This window comes from Tuber melanosporum, assembly GCF_000151645.1.
Source record: "Tuber melanosporum whole genome shotgun sequence assembly, scaffold_167, strain Mel28".
Classification (NCBI taxonomy): Eukaryota; Fungi; Ascomycota; class Pezizomycetes; order Pezizales; family Tuberaceae; genus Tuber; species Tuber melanosporum.
Window position 1 is genome coordinate 195,351 of NW_003298827.1, and position 24,920 is coordinate 220,270.

At 44.5% G+C, this 24,920-nt stretch overlaps 4 protein-coding genes; 1 reads left to right on the plus strand and 3 right to left on the minus strand.

Moving 5' to 3' along the window:
• Nucleotides 1–6,748: 6,748 nt before the first annotated feature.
• Nucleotides 6,749–7,322, plus strand: GSTUM_00003408001 (uncharacterized protein; the record flags this gene model as incomplete). XM_002836934.2 has 1 exon in its annotated part: nucleotides 6,749–7,322. One exon carries the CDS (start codon nucleotides 6,749–6,751, stop codon nucleotides 6,932–6,934), a length of 186 nt encoding a protein of 61 aa, XP_002836980.1. The 3' UTR covers nucleotides 6,935–7,322.
• A 560-nt stretch (nucleotides 7,323–7,882) lies between these two features.
• On the minus strand, nucleotides 7,883–10,363 carry GSTUM_00003409001 (uncharacterized protein). XM_002836935.2 has 2 exons: nucleotides 9,189–10,363; nucleotides 7,883–9,065 (listed from the first exon to the last, which is right to left on the minus strand). The coding sequence occupies exons 1-2, from the start codon at nucleotides 10,177–10,179 to the stop codon at nucleotides 8,296–8,298; spliced, it is 1,761 nt and encodes a 586-aa protein (XP_002836981.1). The 5' UTR covers nucleotides 10,180–10,363; the 3' UTR covers nucleotides 7,883–8,295.
• Nucleotides 10,364–10,850: 487 nt separating this feature from the next.
• GSTUM_00003410001 (uncharacterized protein) lies at nucleotides 10,851–12,877 on the minus strand. XM_002836936.2 has 5 exons: nucleotides 12,632–12,877; nucleotides 12,138–12,551; nucleotides 11,843–12,086; nucleotides 11,390–11,746; nucleotides 10,851–11,338 (listed from the first exon to the last, which is right to left on the minus strand). Exons 1-5 carry the CDS (start codon nucleotides 12,799–12,801, stop codon nucleotides 10,982–10,984), a joined length of 1,542 nt encoding a protein of 513 aa, XP_002836982.1. The 5' UTR covers nucleotides 12,802–12,877; the 3' UTR covers nucleotides 10,851–10,981.
• A 2,061-nt stretch (nucleotides 12,878–14,938) lies between these two features.
• GSTUM_00003411001 (uncharacterized protein) lies at nucleotides 14,939–16,417 on the minus strand (the record flags this gene model as incomplete). The annotated part of the gene is made up of 5 exons (XM_002836937.1): nucleotides 14,939–15,735; nucleotides 15,789–15,946; nucleotides 16,041–16,065; nucleotides 16,115–16,191; nucleotides 16,248–16,417. 5 exons carry the CDS (start codon nucleotides 16,415–16,417, stop codon nucleotides 14,939–14,941), a joined length of 1,227 nt encoding a protein of 408 aa, XP_002836983.1.
• Between the last annotated feature and the right edge of the window lie 8,503 nt (nucleotides 16,418–24,920).

A 24,920-nucleotide genomic window follows, 5' to 3' on the forward strand; every position in this document is an offset into this window, starting at 1 on the left:
GTGACGTGAATCCTCATGCTACTAGGCTATGTCTGGGCCTTTTTTGGGCCATTTTATTTTGTCTGATTACTATTATTAGCCCCTCATTTGATCCATCTCATATCAACCTTTATTTCCTGTAGCTTAGTGGGTGGAATGGTGCGTACTGCAGGTGATATAATGTGGGGACAGAATATCTTGTTCTTTACTCTCTGCTTGTATGGATAGGATGATGGAAAAGGGAAAAGAAGGAAACAAAGGAAATCAGTAACGTCTAGCTATGATTATGATGTATGTCATTTGTTTTTTCTCTTTTTTTCTTCTCAGTTGAATTCAATGGCTTTGATTTGGACAAAATTATGGTACACACTTGATAAGCGCTGTACCACTGCTCCCCAACCTCGGATCCCTGCTCTGTACCATGAATTCATGGTAGACCCTTGTATGTAGGGGGGGGGGGGGGGAAGTATTGGGAAAAACAGGGATATATAGGGTGAGTGCAAAATTCCTCCATTCGTATAGTTGAGACCGTGGGAATACCAAAATGGGGGAATAGCGCGCGACCTGCGGAACAGTCAAGCCAATGAATAGGCACGTTTTTATATCTCGCACAGATATCTACTCCCCCTCTACACGTCCCAATGCTTCCTCCATACCCCGAATACCTGACTGCGTTACTCTTGTGTACGGTACTGCGTGGGCATTTCCTGTGCGGCTTTCCGGTTATGGCCACTCTAGCGGTTGGATAAGGTTCAAACTGACCCGACCTATTTCATGAATACCAGTATCTCTCTCTGTCGGCTTGTCAGGTGGTACGGGATAGCTCAGTCGTCCTAGAAGTAGATTATTGGAAATACTACAAGGACATGCCAGATGGTCCGGATGGAGTATCTGTATCGGGAGGAATTTCTACAGCGGAATAGATGGCTGGGAAGATTGACGCTCGGATGCTACTGACGCCTAGGGTGCGCTGCTATGACTGGCCTTGAGCATTTGCAGAGGGATTTGTTGCCCTGTCATTGGTATGATGTTTCGAAACGCGGTAGGAAACGTAGGAGCTCCAGTGGGGAGGTAAGGATGTGCGTTAAGATTGGGATTGTTTCGCTTTCAGTGGGGAAAATCTTAGGAAATGGACCGTATGGCCGCCATTAAGCTCGTGTTTCTATGGGGCTAGAGGGGGTATGATATGACTCTGTTTTATAAGAGCACCGGGCGCCGAACACCAGAGTAGCCATTAATGTACCTGCATAGGTGACAAATGCTCCAAGATGAATTCAATTACCTTCTTGCCATGTGCTTGAAAATTTATCGATCGGGCTTTCTGATAGTTGTTTGGACTCCCTTTCCTCTAGAGTCGTTGTTGCTGTCGGGCCATTGGTCACCTTCACTATCATCAAGATACTACGAGCTCGGGGGGGTTACTTGTTAGGAATTGTTATTAATCGTAATGCGCATGCAATCTCCTGATATCGCTAGATATATATTACGTTGCAAGCTTCCTCCCCCCCTCTGTCTCCCCCTTCCTTCTTTCCTGGTTGACCGCGCCAACTTTAGCTGCAATTACATCTACACTTCCAATTCCTGTGTCATATCAATTCATCTCTCTTCCTTTCCGCCATTCGCCTCTTAAAGCTCGCGTCTACATGATGACCAAGCTTCACAGCTTCTTCCGCCCATTTCTGGGGATACTGAAGTTTCACCTGTGAGCTCTTTGGGGCGAGTGATCAACAATGACTAATGTTGATAACTTCAACTAGATTACTCTTCACGCTAAAAATAATACCACAACCCGTCAGGACACCAACAGGAGATCTGACTAAAACCAGCACTAGACATGGAAGATCAAGAGAAACTTCGTTCAACGCCCCATCCAGACACGCCCGCTCCGAGTGTGAAACAAAAATAAAACAAAACACAACCCGCACTATCAACTCACTAAATCGTGCTTGCCTCCACGAGCACCCTCTCAACCTCGGCAAAACTGCCCTCCTTTGCTGCCCGCAGTGCGCTCCCATAATGTCCGGCAACAATGTTGATATCCGCTCCAGCCTCTAGTAACATTTTCACAACCTGCAACTCTCCTTTCGCCGCAGCTGCTTGTAGTGCAGTCCCAAAGAAGCCCCCAATGGAATTTACCTCGGCACCGCGCTCCAGCAGCATCTCCACCATGTAGGCATCCCCACCACGGGCCGCAACAGAGAGTGCGTTCCCGAACGCCCCGCATTGGGCGTGAATATCTGCTCCCCACGAGGGCAATAGCTCGGCGATTGCGTTCTTGTGCATTGCGACTGCCAGAACAAGCGCATTGCCGTATCTCGTTGGTGCTTCGCTCAAGTCGGCGCCAGCGTCTAGGAGGATTTCGACCATCCTTTCAGCACCGCCTGCGACAGCAGCATTCAGGATTGTCCCGTACTCCCCTACTAGCGCATTCACTTTTGCACCGTGAGAAATTAGTATCTGTGCTATGTCTGTGAAGTTTAACTTTACGGCAATATGCAGTGCGCTTCCGAATTTTACTGCTGAGCCGAGATTCCCCGTGGCGTTTACGTCTGCCCCTTTTGCGAGGAGAAAAGTGACAAGCAATGGGTGGTTATAGTATACTGCTATCCACAGAGCACGAACATAAGCTTCTGGGTGTGACACTGGGGTGATTTTACGGAGGAGGAGCTTCACGCCATGGAGGATGCCGAAGCGGACGCAGGTATCAAGTGGTGAGATGGGCTTTGCAAGTGTTGGTGCATGCTGGTGAAAGAAGAGGACCCGGTGCCATTCTGGGCTGTGGTACGTTGGTCTAGAGATGCCGTATTTGCGGGCTTTTCGAGGGTGAGTTAGTGCTGAACAGATGCGACGATACAGCGCGGCATCGTAGTCGACGTTCTGCTGCGCGTGGAGGGTCCAGCTGCTTTTCGCATATTGGAGCAAGGAGTAGGGTTCCAGCGCTTTGGAGAGGGAGGGCGAGGCTCCTGGCAGTGGTGGCCATTCCGTAGAGGAGTCAAAGTCCACCATGGTCGCGACCATATGAATATCCTCTAGCATGGAGTATCTGAGACAGGTACTCGCCAGGATACCGTGCGAGAGGTGGTAGTCTGAGAAGGTAAATTCTGAGAGACTTCCGAGATCTTCACGCTCTTTCTTGGAGTAGCAGTTAGTTAGGAAGTCTTTGGCAGAGGAGTGAGCAATGTGGATTGTCCAGGCTTCCGGGGCGGTCCCCTGACGGCGGACCTCCACGAGACCGGCGCACAGACCGAGGATTTGGCTGTTGATGTAGCCTTCGTCTATGCAGGGTGGAAGGCGATCTTTGGGAAATGTAGCATCACCGTCATTCAAGATGAGTGCTTCCGTGAGCTCCTTGACGCTCAGAGGTCGTTCGGCGAACAGTGTCCATCGGAGAATTTCCTTTGCCCTGTCTCGCTCTTCCTTGCCTAATTCAACGACCTTTCCCAAGAGCTTCTTGTAAAGTTGTGGTAGGTCAGTCGGCAGAGACGATAAAGTCTCTTTGAGTTGATCTTCAGACATCCAGGGTTTGAGAAGATCCCCCGCTCGCCGCACCCACAGCATCGACCCACCGCTCCTGAGGGAAATACCCTCGATCAGTTCTCTCTTCAGCTCGGGCGTTTCCTCACCGAACTTCCTCTCCACGATTTCCTTCGCTAAAATCTTTGAATCCTCCGCAAAATCCTCAGGAACAGCTGGGATCTCAAAAACCGAGTGAGAGTCGAGTGATCTGTCATGCTCACTCTGGAAGGCACTCCTGATATCACTTACGTCTCGACTAAGGATGCAAAGCCGCACCCCAGTAGTGTGAACCATATCAAACAATCGCTTTAGAAACACTCCACGAACGCCAGCCGTCCTGGACCGTGCTGCCTCGTCATAATCCAAGCACTCATCCAACCCGTCAAGTACGAGATAAGATTTCCCGACACCGTGCAGGGCAGTGCTGAGGATCCGCCACAGATCATCTTCTCTGGCAACTTTGTCTTCGGAGAGTCCTTGGGCGTCCTTTCCTCCTTCCTCGCCGGGGGTAGGTAACTGATCTATCCACGATCGCAATATGTTTGTCGTGACTCTCCGAATCGAATCCTCATGCGAAGAGAAAAAGTACGCAACAGGTGCCTCGCCACTCGAAAATAACTCCTGCACAATTCTAGCTGCAAGAATAGTCTTCCCGAGCCCATCTGGTGCGTTAATCCACAGGATCGCTGACCCCTCCGAAGGTACAGATATCCAGTTTGTATACCCGGGCGTCGCAAATATCCACTCTGCGCTCCCAGGGGTTCTCGTTTCCAACGCACGGATATAATCTGAGGCGGTAGATACGAATGTAGGGTTCTTCTTGGCGTCTTCTCCTGTGCTCGTCGACTCTATCTCATGTCAGTCCGCGTTCTCAAGACGGGAGGTCGTATGTATAATTGGCGGACAAACTGTTGGAAACCCTCAACCCTCTCAGCATATAACTGAGTTCCTCATCGTCGAAACCCTTCTGTACGAGCTCTTCTAGTTTCTCAGTCGCGATCCTCAAGCCGCTAACTACCGAATCAATTTCACTGTCGGCCAATGACATCTCTGTACTCCGTAGGATGGCAATCGCCTGCCGGGTATACGCCTGGGGGATTGTCGATATTCTCTGATCCCACCGAAAGAAGTTTTCTCGGGCTTCTTGGACGCTCTCAATGTCTTGCGGCGCGGGATTGCTATTGATTGCAGAAACACACGCATCGTAGGCGGTTCGTAGGTCAATCTCCACTTCTATCACCATCGCTACTGATTGTTGCTGCTGTACTCGTAGTAGTGTTGCTTCAGCGGTGGCTGTTGTACGGGGCGATTGGAAGAGGGTGCAGTCCGAAATGGGAGTGGAAAGCGCAGAAGACTATCCTTCCAAGGATATATACACTCTCTGGACCTATATCACTTTTACACACTCAGAAGAAACCGGGCCGTTTCGTTATTATTGCGGTTTAGGGAATTTTGGAGCCAGACTGATGGTACCCCCCCTCTCTCCTGCCCCCCCAAACTGAACACTGTATCATAATATCACAGTATCACAAGTGGCCGGTCCAGCTCTGGTATCATACTTCTGATCATAAATGCCTGATGGTGAGCTAAGAGTATATCGCGCAAGCGACCGGCCACCATATCCACATGACATGACACTACAAACTTCAATGACATTAGCTACAAAAAAAAAGCATGAATAGTTGGCCCTAGAGCTTGCGATCTTATCGTCGAGCCCCGCACACTGAGGTATGATTGTGGCGGGGTTTTTTCTTGTCGTTTCTGTTGGGTTGCGTATGGAGCAGTCACAGAAGGGCCAAGGATGAATGGCTGCAACTTACAACTGGTGAATAAGTATTGGAGCGAGGGATATGGAGTGGGGGATCTTAATCGGAATGTAATGTACCGCGGGATCGATTTGGTGAGTGGCCGGGTACTGGATGATGGGGTAAGTCGCAGTGGGTGGGTAGTGGGTGGTCCTTTAGTCACCATATTACTGGCAGTCCCTTGGGGGGAAGACCCGGGAAGGGGCGTTTCTCTATCGCCTCATGATCAGTTTTGGGGCGTTTCGGGACACACCAACAGACAGATGGAAGAGCGTTCGATGATGTACCGTACAGTACATGTTCAAGTACATTCCAGCACCGGCTCCTGTGTTTGAGAATGGTTCTGGATAACTGGAAGCGTCGGAGATTTGAAAAAAGATGTTCATATCCTTGGTGATGATCTCCCTGAACACATGGGGGGACAACCCCTCCGGGACTAATTCTCGGCAGAAAAGCACGAGTACCGATACTCGTTTGTACTCGAGTACTGACACTGCACCAATGCCGCCGGATTGAAGTCGCATTGCTTTTGGTGCGCCACCGCCGAAAGCAAGGCGACTTCAATCCGGCAACGTGAGTGCATTTCTCAAAGTTATTAATACTTGAGTATAGTGCATAGTACTTGTACCGAATATTCCTGCAATAACGATCTCTCTAGTGTACTAGGGTATGCTCACCCTTCGATAGTATAAGTACTGCACGCAATCACTCGAGCACGATATCTGCCTATCTACCTGCCCAATCTATCCACCCACATACTCGAGTACCTACTTTATAGCACTTGTACGAGTACCGTACTATGCGGTACTTCACAGACACCCCCGGCACAATCAACCACTCACCGGACTTCTGGCCCAACCACTCACTCTTCCACTCACCCAACCAATCACTCATCGGTCAAAAAAGAGAGGCATTCAGCCCCTGGGGAGGGGAGTGTTTTTCGGATGCCACGTTTGGGATGGATCTGCCAGATTTGTATGCGAAAGGGGCGTCACGCTGCCAAGCTCTTCGGCTTGCATAGACTAATCCTTTCTCGACCTCCCCTCCCATGCCTGGCCATCGTGCTCGGTTGTGAGCGGGTTGTGAACTTGTGATATGGGTTCCGGTCGCAAGGAAAAACCTAGCCATGGCAGGGAAAGATAATCGCCTGTCTCCGATGTTGTGTGATATCATGCTTGTCCTCCTGGGGTTCGCTAACCTGAGGTTGTAAAGTATCTATGGGTGGACAGTTACATTGCCCGTTGGATCCTTAGTATGGCGAATCCCCAAGGACCGTAGCCTACCAGTGGTTCAACGTGCGGTACCACTCCTACACTTTTGTTCCCCCTTATCCGAGTCTAATGATACCACTAGCGAGGGCAGCTCTGTCGAGGTTAAGGTCGTAGGAATGTTGACTACGGTGCTCGAGTATTTGGACTGGACGTGCCTCGAGTGATGGTCGTTCACCAATGGGCGGTATTGCACTGTTTGCAAAAAAAAAAAGACAAGAGAAACAATTGGCCAAGGCGTGCATCCCCCGAAGGAGACATACTAGCACCAATTTGTCTAAATTATCCTCGGGAGGGAGGAGTGGGTTCTTACTATTGTTGTATTATTTTGGAGATATGAAGTTGAAGTTTATCATATACGGGTAAATTACTTGATCTTACTATCCTCACTGCACGAGTACTGTACTAGTACTGTACTCAGCCTAGCATATCCGAAAATGATGGTAAAAAATAACATTACCATGGTACAAGTATAGCTCCAAGTGCATCAGTTACGATACTTTTCTATCATATCATATATGTAGGGATATTTTTGGTATCATTCTCTGACCTTATAGGTGTTGTTATTTCTGTATGATACTAGTAGTGTTTTATCATGTTAAAATTGAAATTTAATCTAGTAAAAGACTGCTTAACTTTTGGAGAGGGATATACGGGTTTTCTAACTGTCTAGGTGGTTTGTCCTGGGGCTATCATAGTACTGTAGCTTAATTTGTATTATAGTTGAATTTTCATTCAAGCTAGAGCAACTTTTATGATGATGTGACTAATTTATTTGTCGTGTAATCAATGGTAACATGAACCTACTCGTCTTGTAGAATTAGACTAGTGCTGAGCATTGCATTTAGACATCATATGTAAACTAGTACAGTAGAGTACATGTTTAGCATAACCCCCTGCGGTCTGGTGGGGCAGAACTGGTAGTTGGTTTTTCTGACTGCGAACTGATTGAAAAATATATCAATTATTTAAAAACTTTAACCAGATATACTGTATAAATCCTTACTTTTGGCTTTAATTTCTGATACTCCATTCCCCCAAACGATACGGGTTAGATCACAACTTAACTAATAATTGCTCTACACGGGAACCTTGAAACAGAAAAGCAGAAACTGGTTTATTGCAGTCGCCATGGACCGGGCGGACGGAAACTTATCAGACAAAATTGTACTGTGCAATACCCTTTCTATAATAATCTACACCATCTGGTATTCATGTACTCGAGTAGGGTCAAAGTCTGGCGATCATTTACGAAAAACAAGGCAAACATCCTATATACCAGCCGATGAGTACAGAATTAGAGGTGAGCAACGATAAAACAAGCACGCTCCATTCACGACCGCAAGTAAATTAACCTACAAGTGATAAGGCGAACAAACTAACAGCGTTACCCAGACCCAAGATACCAAAGTATCGATGATAGTAAAAGAAATAAGCCATAACAGGTCATGACATGTCATGCACATCGTGAGATGGAATCGATACCGGACTTTGTGAACGAAGACGCATAGACAAAAGGAGGAGAAAGGAAGACGAGGATAAAAATAATAATAAAAGGGCAAATAAGTGACAAGGAGAGAACGGTGAGGCAAGGTAATACCGCATATGATACTTGTGGAGGAAGGAACAAAAACAAGAATAAAATCCACTTTTGTTTGTACGCACAATTGAACCCTTAATGTCACAGACAAGAAATCCGGCAGAGGAACGACAAGAACCAACTCGACTCAACATAACCAAGGCCCGGTCTCCACCACGCCCTCCCTGGAATCCCGGATACTCCTCTTCTTCTGTCGGTCCTTAATCTTGCGCTCTTCGTGCTTGAGCTGGACGAGGCGCTCGCTGACAAGACGGCCCTGTAACTGGGATTCATCCGCGAAAATAGATCGCCAGTTAGCGTGCCGCTCGCACTTTTTCCGCACGCACACGTCGCGGCCGTCGATGCGGTGGTTGTCGAAGACTGCATTGCCCTCGGCACTGGCGCGCCAGATTTCCCACTCGCCCTCGTCGAGCGCAAGACGCTCATCGAAGCCGCAGATCTCCTTGCCCGTGTGCTTGACATCCGGGTCCGCCTTCATTTCCTCGTGCACGCGCTTCGCCCGGTCTTTGGCCCAGTCGATGTACAGGGCGCGGTCTTCGTTCGCCTCCGCGCGGTTCTTGAGGGCTACTTTCTCCTGGGCAATTTTTTCCAGGCGTTCGATTTCCTCGGGGTAGTCTTTCCAGTTCTCGTCCGAGAGAGGTGGCGTTGGCATGCGGTCACCCAGGCGGCGGAAACTAGCTGCGCTAGTGACGGCGGAGGTCAGTGCCTTGATCTCCGAGCTGGTGTACCGGGTTCGGTCCGGGTCGAGTTGGAGGTCGAAGAACTCGACGCCGTGGGCATCGTTGCAGTACTTTGAGGGGGGGCGCTTGGATACGTCTGCTGGTCGGCGGCAGGTTGTTAGGCGGCATTTGCGCTTCCAGGTTGTGCGGCCGTAGCCTTTGTGGGTGCACCTTGGGCCTGGAAGTCGTTAGTTAGTCATGAGTAGAAGTAGCAGCAGCAGCAGTGGTTGGTGGAGAGGGGCCTTGCAGTAGTATTTATCAATTAGCTCGCCATCCTGTTCTGCAACCTTCACACATTCACCATGGTACCAGTCGTCACATTCACCGTCGCAAGCAATCATCCACTTTCCAGAATCAGGCTCACGGCAGATGCAGTAGAGCTCTAAGCCAGCAGAATTGTATCTCTCCAAAGGCGAAGGAGGAATAGACGGAGAAGGAGGGCATGGAGGGGTAGTATCCCTCTTGACAGACGTAGCCCGAGTAACTGGATCTTGGTCATCCGTCTCCGTATTATATCCAGAGGGAGCCTCGCTCTCCCTCTTTTTCCCGACCTTTTTCGCAATCTGTCTCTTCTTTGGGGTAGTTTCGTCTTCAAGATCATCGTCTCCATCGGTTACTGCTTTTCTCTTTTTTTTCTGTAGCTTCGCAACGCCCTTCTTTCTGGGAGCGGGCGCTTTAGCCACTTTGTTCTTCTTAGATTTCGGTGGCATGGTCGTCGTGGTCGCAATTGGAGTCCCTGCTGCGGGTGTGTTGACGGTTGTTGTATCAGCAGGCGTGGGAGCAGACGTCGACGGGGGAGAGGCAGAGGTAGCTGGTGGTGAAGACCGCAGAATTTCCATGTTTGCCGAGGAGGCTCTCTCCGATTCTGCTCTCACGCCGCCACGACTGACACCAACACCACCTTCCATACCCATCTCGTAGTCCTCATCCCGTTCCCCAATCGCATCTCTGTCATTCGGGCTACTGTGGCCGTAGCCATTTGTCGTAGTAGTCGCCGTCACGTTTCGCAGCGGGGACCCCGCAGGTATCCTTCTAGGAGACGCTGGAGGAACCGGAGACGACGATTCTACAGTATCCGTATCTGAGGATTCATGGGGCGCTGCTTCTGCATTTGACTGGGGACTGAGTTGCCTGTGCTCACGAATGTTCGCAAAGTACGTTAAGGTATTCGCTGCTTCCTGGGTGTTCGTCTGTGGGAGCTGCCTTGGGAGAGGAGGAGTTGCGTTGCGGGCATAGACGGGCGAGGACGGACCAGAAGATGCCGGATTCAGCAAATCCTGGAGAGAAGACATGGCGGAAGCTCGCTCGCTCACTCGCCCACTCACTCACTCACTCAAGTTCTGTGTGAGAAAAGAAAAAAAAAAGCGTGGAGGATGGAGGAGGCGATGGAGAGTGAAGGAAACGGGGTGGTCAGACCTACGAGATTCGAGAGATGGGAGGAAACAAGTCCAGTCAGCAGAAAGCTGTACTCGTAGGTTAAGCATGTAAGTTAAAGCGAGGATGACACCCAGTAATTTTAGCGCAGGATCCACAAAGCGAGGATGAAGCCACATCCTCCGACTGGCAAGATGCAGATTGAGGCCACAGGGTGGCGCTCGTTCTTGGCAGACCTCGCCCATCATTGCTATGATAATATTATTATACTCGAGTACTCGAGTATGGGCGTTAGTGACGAGACGGACAGGGCTTTTTGAGTCCAGGCGCTCATACCGTTAGAGGATAGAAAAAAAATTAAAAGATATATTTCTCGAAAAAAAGTCGTGCCTATCCTGATATCTTGGGTAGGAGTTGGTGAGGTGTTACGAGGACTTTGCGGATGCGAGTGTACCATTACAAGCATGGCTACGGTACCGATATTGTAGCACAGGCAAACTACTAGTAAGGATACATCAATTGAAACGGCCTTCGTGATGGTAACGATATCCATGAACTGTTAATTTCACACTTCAACTTCAAAACGATGCAAACAGAAACCCCATTTGTTGAAACTACTGATGAGAAAGAAACATATAAATACACCAAAAGAAAAGAAAACTCAAAGAAATGTGACGCCCGTGACAAGAGTGAATAAGTATTGATTTAATGTATTAATTTTTAAGCCTTACTCTTTTTCTCCTTCTTCTCCCTTTTCTCCTTCTTGGACTTCTTTCTCTCCGATACATCCTGATCTTCCTCCTCGTCCCGCCGTCTCTTCTTACTTTCTATATCCTTTTTATCCTTTTTATCCTTTTTATCCCTTTTACCCTTCTTACCCTTCTTATCCTTCTGCTCCTTCTGCTCCTTCCCCTGCCTTTTGTCGGACTTTTCTTCTCTATTCTCCTTGGATTTCTCCTTCTTCTTGTCCTTGGACTTCTTGGGTTTGACAATGTCTGCCATTTCTAGGTCGACCTGCCCGTCATCTTCGTCGGCGTCAACTGCGATGTCTGCGAGAACGGCGTCCATGGCATCTTTCTGCTATAAGTTAGTAAAATACCAATGGAACCAAAAACAAAATAAACATACCATCGCATCCTGGTTCTTTTGAGGTGCAGTTCCATTCGCGTAAAAGTCCAGTCTCTCCTCCACCTGTTTCCTCAAGGCCTCGCCAAACTTGGTAGTAGGCGAATCAGAGAAGGAGTCGATTCTGCTAGCAATAGAGCACTTGTTTGCCAAGAATCTGGAAATCCTTCCCTTGTTCTTGGCTCCGGCCCTGCCGATGAAGGAGGAGTGGTAGATGAGACCGTATTTGGGGGTGTTTCCCTTAGTCTTGAGTGCTCTGAACAGTGCCTTCTCAGCGCCCAAAATTTGCACAGTGGAGGCGGGATATTTAGAAAGATTGGTTAAACTTCCAGCGTGCGAGATAAGCCTGGCACCAACGATCTCGCCAATGAGCTGAGCAAGGTTAGGGGCAACAACGCTCATCTTGTCAACAAGGTATCCGTGAAGAGTCTTGCGGTAGTCGGCGAGGGAAACGACCTTCTCGGCGAAGTTGCAAATGTTATCTATATCCATGTCCGAGATATCCTGACCCATAGAAACTTTAGCAGCATCGATAATAGACTGAGCGATCTCAGCATCGTCGTTGGTAATAGCGACAAGTTCGTGAAGGCGGTCGTTGGAGAGTGTTTTCTTGTCACGTATGAAGAGAATCAAGCGGGCGTAAAGGTAGTTTTCGTTAACAATTTTGACAAGTTCCGGGAAATGCCACGAGTACCATTCCCTACTCCCCATCAGCACACAACCGAGCCAACTCCCCCGGACTGAAACCTACCTGACACGCATAGCGAAAGTATTAATATCCTTATCCAAGGTATCCAACAGCGCAATCGACTGAATGATATGATTATCATTCTTCTGAACCGAGAACTTAACCTTCGCTCTCGAGTAAGCGTGACCAAGACCCAACTGTGCACGATCCATATCCCCATCCTGCAACTGCTTCAGCAACTTCGGGCCCCACAACCTCAGCCCACGCAGTAGGTCTTGCACAACTTCATTCGTCTCGCAATCGACGCCAGGGAAAGTGGCCTTGATGGAGCCGGCAAGGTTCTTATCGGAGATACCGAGAACGGCCTTCTTCTTCTTCCTGCCCTTGGGAAGGTTGAGTTCCAGCAGCGCCTTCAAATGATCGTTTGCAATACCCTCGGAAATATCGTTCGCATTTTCAAGGGCTTGAGCCGCGCCTCTAGAGACCACCAGCGAAAAACAAAAGCCTATTAGCAAAAACCATGGAAGAGAAAAGACGAGAATGAGGTAAAACTGAACTGGAAAGGCGCAAAAGAAACTAGCTTGATCATTTTTCCGAATCTTGAGAGGTCCTGGGTGGCTTCTTGAACTTCCTTGAGACGGTTGCCGATTGTGTCTGGCTGCTGAACGACCTGGTAAAGGCCGTAGCCTACTGAGGTCTCCTGGAGGAGGTAATCGACCGCCGCCATTGTTTCCTTGTTCGCTGAGATGGAGCAATTGGCGAGGTCCTTTTTGTTGGTGAGTGGCTGGTTGGTTGGTTGGCCGATGAAGTTGTTGCTGTCCAAGTCTCGAAATTTTCGCGGACAGAGCCTAACCGTGATAGGGAGTGTGATGATGGGACTAGGGTTTGGGGTTCCCACGTTATCAATGATCAGGGCGGTATGAATTATGGAGGTATCATACTTGTAATATTATGATATCATAAGACAGCAAACGAAGATAGGTGAGTAGAGGATTTAGCAAAAGGTGAGCTCTCTCGATTGGAGAAATGTTTCCAGACAGTTTTGTTCCCTCCAGACACCGAATCTTGGAAGGCCCGGGGCAAAAACATTAACAATGCCAACAAAAAGTAACTCAGTTCGATAGAGGTTGAACTTCCTTGCTGACCTCTGTTACATCGCCCCCTAACTGAATCTTGAACCTGTAGGTTCAGCCATCCCTTCACCCAATCGACCTTCTCATCCAGTCGATAACGCGGATCTCCTTGGAAATCGTAAGAGTGAAGGTATTGTATCTTTCATCGACTTATGAGATTTTATACTGCAAGCTAAACCCATCAACATAAGTCTAAAATACTACCATTTTCCGAGAGGATGATTCCCTTGAAGACCTATACTAATAAGCTCTTATTTTATCTCCTCCACTATTATGGCGCGCGCGTCCTGACCAGAGCAGTTGTGACGATATCTACCCCGACAACAGGGTGGTGGGTAGGAGGATAGACAGATAGACAAGCCATCAATGAAGCTGCTGGTATGGGCGGGTTCTCTCTGCTCGCTGTGCAACTCATGAGGCGCATCAGACAAGTACTGAAGAAGAAACAATTAGTGAGCCCAGAACATGGAGTGTAATAGAGCAGCTAATACTGCCCCGGACTTCAGTTGGAATGGAGTAAAGGGTACTAACTAAGCGCGCAACCGTACGATACATTTTTTGGGTCAAAACAGGCTAAGCGTCTTCAATACAGATGGCGGCCGGTGACAGCGGATACCTATCGGTGAAACCTGGCAGCTGGTGGGATATGGGTATGTTTATAGGTTTTGTAAGGTTTACTTAAGAAGAGTGGATAACATATAAGATGACTACAGAAAATGAACCCTCCTGCAACACTATTGGAACCAAATTGTGAAGTTACGGCCCTCTGCCTTTGCCCACATCAATCGAGCAATGATATTCAAGTTAATATCATACTGCTCCGGTAAATACTCCTAGTACTTGAGTAGTATTAGAGTTTCGCACTAGTAAGCAATGAAATCTTTTACCCAATATCGGTACTAGTACCAGTATGTTTTTTGGCCATAAAGGCTGCTGACAGTACTTCATAGGTGGTATGGATTTGGTAATAGAACAACGATTTATCAATCCCCAAGCAAAAAATCTCCCCTCCACTCTTCCACTTTGTCGGGACACAGAGCCGCAGCTTTGCACAAAAAGGATAGGTGTTTGAAATAGCCACTCTGCCGAACAGCAAAAATTGAATTGCTCGCCAGCAGATAAGTGATGATTTAGCTCGTCTCGTAAGAGCATGACCCACACTGTGGAAGTGAGCAAAAACTGCTCGCTCTTTGACCGAAATTATTACCGGCAGTTTGATCCAAGCAGCCGAGAGAGAACCATAATCAGTTCTCAATCTCTAGATTGAGGTTGATATTTCTTTGTTCGCCGGCTACCCAATGAATGGGAGGGGTGTCAGCCTGTTCAAAGCAGGCAAGTCTAGCGTGTTAGAGGATGTGGCTTACTGGTCTGTGCGCCTGCCTCTTCTTGGATTGTGCAAGGGAATTGAGCAGGAAGTCCCGTAGGTTGGGTAGGTTCGTGGGCTTTAAGCATACCGTGATGGGGTCAGACGGATGCTCAGGTATGGGGTTGAATTCAACGTGTAGATGGCTCAGGGTAGAATATGTTTTCTTTGTTAGATACGCTGACACAATAATATGGGGATTGCTTTATAATACCTCTATGCGTTAGTGTTGAGGTCTCCTGCCTGGCACAGAACTCTAACAAGACAAAGAATAATATAGAAATGACCTGTAACCAAATTATATAACCAGGGTCTCCTCACAGAAGGATATCATATATAGACTCATGTCTTCCCACAACCATGCTCACCTACTCCCGCACATTCCCAAAATCGTCGCCGCCATTCTTGACCCACCCCCCAAGCACTTCTCTCGTCATCTCCTTAGCCTCGTTCCTCGCAACCATTTTCACCCCCAACTTAACCGACCCGTACCGCTCTCCACCGACCCCGTCAATACCTTCAGCTTCCGCAACTTTCTGCGCCAACCTCCAGATCATCATCTTACAAATCATGCTAGCCCCCTTAATCCCGGAAGCAAACTGCTTTCTACCCTGCAGCACGCCACCAATCAATGTTTCAACACTTCTACCCTTAACCCATACAGCGGAAATATTACTCCCAATAGCACCCGTCCCAATAACCCTCTTCGAAAACCCAAACGAAAGATTTGTGGTCCTGACAGCGAACGGGGAAAATTTGTATCCGCCCTCGAATTTCCTGTCCACCAACGGCGCCATACGTCCTGTGGTACTGAAAGCCCGTGCGCAGGCGTTGGGGCAATAGGACGTTGTTGGGAGAATTACGGTCATTATGTATGCGTTTTCAGGTGATATTAGGAGAGTTGTTGGTGATAGGAGGGCGGATATCACCTGCCGGACGGAGAGCTTGTCGCTGCAGGATTTTGAGAGGGTTGGTAGAGAGTCGGTACGGCCGGGCTTTGTCCGGACGAAACCGAGCTCTGAGAAGTATTGCCGTCCTTGGAGGAGAGTTCTTGGTTGTCCCAAGGCGCGTGGAGAGGTAGAGGAGGCAGGTGCGAGTGGGAGGATGGTCCATGGTGTTGGGTCGTCCTGTACCGCCATTGTTAGTTCCATACTGGCGTCTCCGCCTTTTATGCTGTCAGCTGTGAAGGTTGATAAGTCGAGAGGAAGGGAATCATACAAGGAGCCTCAGAAGAATAGAAATGTATCAGAACACTCTCTCGCAGAGTGAATGGTTGAGGAGACTGCTGAGAAATCTCTTGTTGACTTCTTCGGCGGATGAACTTTGATACAAATAACCTATCTGCTGACAGAGATTGGCATTCTTCCAACAAGAAGCTGTGGTTATTAGTCAGTACCAGTCCCTCCTCTCTCTATACCCCCCCACTCTTGCCATTCAGATCAAGCTGAGAAATAGATTTTGTGAATATACCAATTAAGCCCTCTGATGGCAAGCACTGTTTGGTAGTCAGCCATGAAAAATTTCTTATCGCATGATAAACAAACTCTCAGCATGGCTATCATGCAAAACCATTCCACCAGCAAATGGGATTTTATCCTTGGGAAGACACTTCATGCCAGTTCTATACAGGTATTAGCTTCCATTTACACAAATCTTAAAAGATATAGCCAAACTCACCCTAGTGCAACAGCGGTAAGCCGACTAGTACCTTCACCGCACTCGAGCACAATGCCGGATAATGGAACCCATTCGTTGATACCGCCTCTTCCTAGTGGCTTACTTTTATTTGGAAGATCAACATATGCCGAAAGGACTGCGGAGGCAACGCTGTCCTCTAGAGAATCCATTCTGATGTTGTCAGTTGGTTATCGTTGTTGTACTACAAGAGAAGAATTGCAAATCTGACTAGTTCGGTTTAGTCAGACTGTTTTGATTGTAGGCTCCGCGTCATTGCAAATCACTCGAAGCCATTTACCAGCATAGAATATTTCCAGTTTCATACGTTCTTCGTACCCGCAACCTGCTTAGAGAAGTAGGGTATATGTGGGACTGCGCACGGGACCTGAATGTTCCTCTCGCACACAGCAGCTTAAGTACATAGTTCTCCCTACTCTCATTCCTACCCATCTCTACCTCAAACCTTCATATTATACCACCTCCTCTCTGCAGTCATATTACTCAAATATGAGATCGGTACAAACCTCCAAACCTCTAGCAATGCATAAGAGGCATAAGAGAAGTAGGCCACTACCACCAGCCGCCCTTATCCCAATGACATTCCAGCTTGCTTTCAATCAACTCGTTAAACTTCTTAGAGAGCACCAATATTACGTGCGTTGGACTAGCGAATACAAGGTACTCGTCGGTATATTCAATGAATTTTTACCTTTGATTATGCAAAAGATTTCAGATTTTCCGAGACTCAGGTATGTGTTCACTATTCCGCTTTCCAAATCTAGTTTGAACTTTCAGATAATAATAATAATAATAATAAATCAGATTGGAGTATTATCCGAATGGGGACAAAATCGTCCTCTCTATCCGCGGTTGGGAGTCCCTCTGTTATGGTATACCAGGAGTTATAAGCAAATTCCTTTTCAGACCGGGGGAAAAAGGTGGATTTGACGAGACTACTAGTACCAGATGTGCTACCCGTAATTCTACCTCTCTTTCTTTCTCCTCTAAACCTTCACTCACTAGACTAAAAAAAAAAATATTTGTAGGTATTAAAGTTAATAGGGACTACATCATACCAGACTTTAGTATTTTCGTCAACAACGCCCAACTACCCGTGGTGGTTATTGACGTGGTCAATGAAAAGAGCGAACAAGGCTACTATTCTAGACTAAATTCGTACATTGCTGGAAAAGGACGGATCCATTACTCGATCCTCCTTTCTACCAGTAACGTGGACCCGATGCAGGATTTGAAGAAAACTCGTTCTCTCGGCAAAATCTATATTTCGGCTTATGAAATTACCAATACCGACGTCCAAACCCTTATTTTTAAGACGGAGATCTGGCCCCGTACCCCGAAAGGGGAGTTGGTTTTAGACCGTATTTGGGAAGAGCATGCTCATCTCCCCCTCAAGCTTTTGCATGACAGTATCCGTGTGAGTTTGGGCAGAGGTGATACTAGTATCAAAAAGGCTGTTCGCAAAGCTACTAATTCCGTCACCAATTGTCTCAATATTCGTACTAAGGAGGACAAGGAGGTTAAGGGTGTCAAGGAGGTCAAGGAGGACAAGTCGAAATGGCAACTTAAGAAAAAGTGCACCGAGGTTAACCTCGGTAGGAGGATTACGATTTGGAGGAAGCCGACCACCAATCCTCCATATGTGGTTCTCCGTCATCAGCTCTAAGAGGAGAGTGAGGAGAATAGTGGGTTTGGGTGGCCGGGTTTATTCTAGTGCACTGTAACTTGTCTCTCCCTCTACAGCTAAAAACTGTTGAAAGAGACATGGTATATGTATTTACATGTATTCAATCTCCCCTCTTTACTTCTTCTTCCACTTCTCCATATATAAATCATACCTGTGAACATGAATATTCCCTTGGTAAAAGAAGAAGAAAAACACTAGCATTTAATTCCTCTTTATTCTATCCAACAAGTTTACATTTACCTATCTCTTTTTCTTCTTCTTTTTCCTTCCAACTAGAGAGAAAACAACCTTCCTGCTGAGGGTATCTTATATGTATATAATGTCCTAATATCATAGAGAATTCATTCTCAATTCATGATATTGGTAATTATTTTCAAGGATTTTCCACCTACTCTTTACTGATTACAAGATTGTAGCTAGCTGCTACAGGTTCATAGCATGAAGAGCCTGAAAACATACTCCATAACCACTATAATCACAACTGAAAGATTTTATTAGTACTTGTAATACAAGCTCTGCTTGGGTATTTGACTAATCATATTACTGTGATAAAGTTATAGTATAGTCTTACTCAGACTGTTGACCTCTAGCCATTGTCCTGTTGATAGTCGGGTCTCTTTAAGAGTCAATAAGAATGGCAGAGTTTTCCTACAGTCCATTTGATATTTTATAATTTTTACGTGAATGTTGTCCAATTGTTTATTTTAGAGAGTTGTAGGAACTATAAACTGAAAGAGGTGGGAGATACTAGGAGAGACCTTACTACATTCAAGGTACGGAGGCTGAGGACAAGGCACCTGGTATGTGATAGTGGAATGACATTTTCTGAAAGGGTAGACTGAGGTGGACTCTGGTAACAGAATGCTTGATAATTGAGCAGATGTAGGAGTTTGGTTATAGAAAGCCATTAGTCTTGTTACTGGTAAGATGTGGAGAATGTAAGTAAAAAAAAAAAAAGTCTGAATATAGGAGTATTATAATCCTAGAAGGTAGGAGAATATTACTAAGAACACAAAATTATCTCTGTAAATAGCCAAAGTAGTTAGTATAAGAATAAGAAAAGGGAAAGGAAATTAGACCAAAAAGTAAATGTTTTTTATTCAAAAAAATATTCAGAAGTATTAAAGTAAATTTATATAAAAATAATATATATATATATATCAAGATTAAAGTAGAATAAAAAAATAAAATAAAATAAAAACAGAAATAATATAGCAGAAGTATTTACTATTATATATAACTTCTAAAGGCAGTAATAATAGTCTCAATCCATTTTGGTATTCAGCGAATAAAGATTATCATATCTATGATATCTCTGAGATCTTTTACTATCTCTACTGTATAGTTTGAGCTATTTTTTTCAAAACCCAGGATTATGTATCAAATTTATTTATTATACTCTTTAAGTTAAATGTTATTGATACAGTTAAAGTTAAAAAGGGACCATAGTTAATTGCATTTTGGAATACTGCGGTGTTTATTAATGTGTAGGAAAACTTTTACACAATTAGCTGAAGTACTATTCTCTAATAGCTAGAGAGAATATCTAGTCAGCTCATTTGCCTACTACCAAAAGGGCTGCAGCATCAGAGTGAGAATATTGTTAACATAACTTATAATATGTTTGCAAGATACTAATCACATTGTCAGTAATAGGTACGATAGTTAGCAGGTAGCCCACTCTAACAGAGAGGAGGCGAGAGCTGAGAACTAAAGGAGGCTTCGAAGGTGTACGGAGAAAACAAAGATGTAATCATTCAACTAATTACATTGAAATACTGTCTGTTGAAGTCTGCCTCTTTCATCGTGGAATCATGTGGTCTTTAAATACACAAATCTGTTTATATCTCGCCCTTAGATGGAGACAATCTGATAGACTTCAGAGTTAACTAAGCCAAGCAAGATTCATTTCTGTAGACAGAGATTGTCTAGGAAGGCTTGAATTTCACTTATTTTATTTATGACTACTAAGAGTGAAGTAAAGTAGGTAAAGTAGAATAAAATTGTGAAGATAATATTATATCATGAAGGTCTCTTCTCTGTTGCTTGATAACATCTAAAAGCTTAGGAGGCACTTCGATATTTATATTCTGCATCTAAGTGTTCATGGACAATATATATCTATTATACAACTATGTACCTCTCTGATTATAACTTACAGGTCAGGTATTCTTCAAAGGTGTGAATACCTGGAGACCCTGAAAATCACCATACCCTCTTCGATAATTACTATATAGCTAACTAGGAACTATACTGTTTCTAATAGCAACTATTCGATTATCAGAGTCTTTAGACTTATGGCCTAGTTCTTAAGTGGAACTGAGTTGGTACCAATTGTCTCCATCTGTAACGATCCCTCTCTGTATAGTTAGTTCTTGGCGACGGGGAACGATACTTATCGGTTCTGTCTCCTTCTTTCTTTGTCCTACGATAGCTCTAGGTCTCTGCCTACGTTACCGATAGTACAAGACCTTTGTCTTCTATCGGAAACGCCTATCGTAAGCTTTCTCTAACTTGTCTTCGTGACGAGCACTTCTTGGCTTACTGATAAGGTTGCAATAAAGATAAAGATTGTAAAGGTGTTTTATATTTGTTAAAGTAATAAGTAGGAAAAGTACTTAGAACAAAGCGTGAAGAACCTATCTTCCTCGGCCGCATCGGCCTCCTTATATAGTATTCTTCCTGCCCATAATCATGTGACCTAAAGTGGTCACATGTGCGAAACCAAATCATAACAAACTAATCATGTGACCAAAGTGATCACATGCTCAAAACCTATGACCTTATAGCGAGGTCATGTACAAAACTCATAAACCAATCATAACGCAATAAACAAGTCATATGACTCGACTGAGTCATACACGCGAAACCCATGACCTCATAATGAGGTCATGTGCAAAACATAAATCATATATGCAAGGCTTACCCGCAAGGCATACTCGCAAGGCATACTTGCCAAGTGCACGTCCCATGACTCATACTTGAGCCATGTGCGAAAGCATCACAAATTCCACACATAACAAATCATATGACCCTAATGAGTCATATGTGTGAAACAATAACGCACTTGTGACTCACAACTATGCGTCACGTGAAAACCCTTTCCTCGCTAAGCCATATTTGTGACACCATCATTGATGAAATGATCAGTTTCATCTGTAGGTTGTATCTGTGAAGGTAGTTGTAATTATAACCTTCCTAGATCGTCTGACTTCAAACCTTCATAACTTAATACCCAACTAATAAATATTTTCTGGAGAACTTCCTACTAATTTGCAGGAAGCTATTCCACTGCATTGAGAGATAATCCCTCTGTTGGCAACCCTTGATTGCTCTAGGTAATAGGGTTTCAATCACTGCTCTAGTAGTAAAAATTATTCCAGCAACTACAACATGTTCCGAAACCCAGTTGTAACACTCTGTGAGGTCCATTAGCTGCTGTAGTAGTGTTCCTCAGAGTTCTAGACTCTTCTGATTATCGTAGGGTAGGTGCCAATATATTGGTTTTTGGTTGAAATCCTTTATCATTCAATACAATCTCTTCATGCTAAAATGTCCTGTTACCTACAGCTTATACCCAAGATGTCACATCTTTGAAGCCTTGTAACATCCTGAATAGTTAATGGATTTACTCTGTTCCACTTTCCAGAGCTATCTGAAGGTCCCTTTACATATATCCTGTGAACAGGATCTGGTTGGACAGATGGCAGCGACATATATGGTGTTATCCTTATACTGTCAACTTTGTGGTATTATAGTCACAGAATGCAACTGAAATTAATATGTGTGATAATGTGTGGGCCCTCTAAGGGGGCCGGAGGGGAGTGTTAGAGACCAGGGATTCTGATTCTGAGAGGGGTTACTCTACTTAGAGTGGTTCCTAGGTATCGGATTCCAGTATTCCTATTATGAGCTACCTCCTTTTAAGGCTTTATCTCAAATGCCTTTTGGATACATATGAAACAAATTAAAAATTAAAAATTAAATTAAAACAATTAATTATTGAACTTTAAATATTAACTCCTTTAGGACCTGATGAGAATAGGGTGAAAAACGTTCCACATTTTCTTGGCCATGGTAGGAAAACCTTTGCCTTATGATTGTTCTTGTGTCTACCATGGCCTTTCTGGATTATTATAGTGGAATTCTTCCACCATTTTCCTTGTATTATCCATGCCAGTTACAGGCCCCCCAGGTTTTCTTGTCTTTGGAATAACCTTGCTATTTGATAAAGTATCATAGTTCCTGTACTTCTTGGTAGTGACCATGTACTCTCTTTTAGTAAGAGCTTATCTCGCTTTTTACTATTTTTTTATTTTTTTCAATTTCCTATGGTAAGTCATACTCAATATCCTCAGACTTCCTGTGAGGTTATTGTCGATCTACGCATATTGACTCCCTATATGGAATTAATAGGAATACATGGAACACTGGATGTATATTCTAACAATTTGCAATATTCAGTTCGCAGGCACAATTTCCTCATTCCTCTAAGATCATGAATGGTCTATATAATTTTGGACTAAGTTTCTTTGATATCTAACCTGTACGAATATTCTTTGTGTTTGACATTACTTTATTGTCGATTTAGAAGTCAGGTTGTTACTTGGCCTTCCTGTAATAGTATTTGGCCATAACCTCTCATGTCCGTTCGAGTAATTGCCTTGCTTGTTCATGGATTGTCTTTATCCAGTTTATATAAAGTATGGCTCCTGGATTTCATACCCCTAGGTCTTTCATCCATTTGGTTTGTGGATAAAATCCATAGTTTGTATAGAAAGGTGTCATTCCATGTACATTAGTTGCTGAGTTATTGTAGAGATGTTTGGCTAAAAATAGCAATTGGTACCAGTCATCCTAATTATAGTTGATGAAACTTCATAAGTAACCTTTTAGCACTTGGTTGGTTCACTTAGTTTGTCCATCTATTTGTAGGTGGTATGTTGTAGACATTCTTCTTTTTATGTTCAACGTTTTGTACAGGAATTTTCAAAAATTTCCAGCAAACTTCGAATCCATAGCTGAGACAATTTCTGTTGGCAAGCCATATAGCTTCCATATTTCCTTTGTAAAGGCTATAGCCATGTCTTTTGTAGTGACTGTCACTTCTAATCCAATGAAGTAAGCTATTTTAGTAAACCATTAACTACTACCATCTATAATTTGGATGTAACTTCAACTTTGTGGTAACTGAGTAATAAAGTCAACAGATATTGATGCTCTTGCTGCTTATGGTATTAGCAGTGGTTGTAGTAGACCATATTTCATGTGTTGTGAGGATTTGTTTTATTGACAATTATCACACGACCGTATATAATTATTTACCCAATCTGTTAGGCCTTTCCAATAGAAGTCTCTCATAATTTTCTTGAGGGTTCTTTCTTGTCCGAAGTGTCCTATTATCTTAGCATTGTGATATTCTTCAGCTATTCTTGTATAAAAATCCTCGTTTTTTAGTACAAATAGTCTTTGCTTGTAGTAAAGTAACTTGTTGGATAGGGTCCAGTTTTTTGGGAAAAATTTGCCATTATCTTGTAGTTTCTCCAACTCAAATTTCTTTTAAGCCATTCTCTATTTCCTAGAATCGCTTTAAGGATTTGCTCTAAGAATTCTGAATTAAATTTCTGTAATTCCTTGCTGGCTAGTATAGCACTAGTCATAAGGGTTCATTCAGGTACTTCGGTTGTATCATGCCAGTCTATATTCTGGTCTATTGATTCATGTAATGGGCTAACTACTAGTTCTAATTTCCGGATAGTTAAAGCTCTTGTTGAGATATCTGTACTGCTGAATCCTGAATTGCCTCTTCCTGTGTCTTCTAAGTTGTCTATTTCTATCATATCCACAGTATTAATTTTTTCTATCACTAGCTGGACAATTTGATTACTAGCATTAATGTGATAGTCTATGTCTCGATGGTTGAATAATAACACCTTGAGTTCACTGGTGTAATCTGCATCAATTATGCTGGTACCAGTAGAAATACAGCTTCTAACTGGTAACTTGCTTCTAGGAGCAATCTTCCTATAAGTTCCGACCAGTGGCCCGATTGCGATACTGATTCCAACAACCAATTCTCCCTGTGCTGGTACTATGTCTTCCTGTATAGTATAGAGATCGTGGCCTGCTACCATACTTGAATTTTTAGTTGGTAATCTTGCTCTTATGTTTAATCGTTTTACTCGAATCACAGGGTCTGAGTCGTTTCAATTCGCTGTTTCCTGTAGATCACCTGTACTTATACTATCTGCTGTGCTGCCTGCTAGTGGGTATATTTGAATTTCCCGTTTTACTGTTCTCGTTATTGAACTGACTTAGAAATGTTCTGACTTTAATATCTCCTATTTGCGATGTATAGCTCCCTCCTCAGAATGGTACTTGGGCCATTGACTGAGCATATCAGGTTTGCCCTCTCTTGTGCCTAGGCAGTAAACAATTTTGCAGTTGTAATCTACTAACTTCTGTGTACAACAGATTTGGCATCCGCTCCAGATCTTCAAGGTGAGGAAATATTTGAGGTTTTGGTAATCGGTATACACAGTTATTGATTTTTCAGTTTCCACCAAGTATTGGCATCATTCTTTGAATACTTCCAATATTGCTAATAGTTCTTTATCATGGATCTTGTAATTTTGCTGTGTAGAATTTAGCCTGTGGGAGTGGAAGGTTACAGGATGTAGTTTTTTTCCTACAAATTGAGAAAGGATGTAGCCTAAAGCGAAATCACTAACATCCATTTCCACTACAGTTTCTCTTTCTGGGAAGAAATAGAATAAAAAATTGTGACCATAGTAAACCTTTTCTTAAGCTCCTGAAAGGCTGTTTCCTGTCCTTTGCCCCACCAGAAACTTTTAAGATCTTCTTTTAATGTCTTTGTAATTAGGGTGCAGATCTTGGAGAAGTTTTCTATGAAGCATTTATAGAAGTTCGCAAATCCTGCCAAATCACAACCAATCCTTAATGAAGGT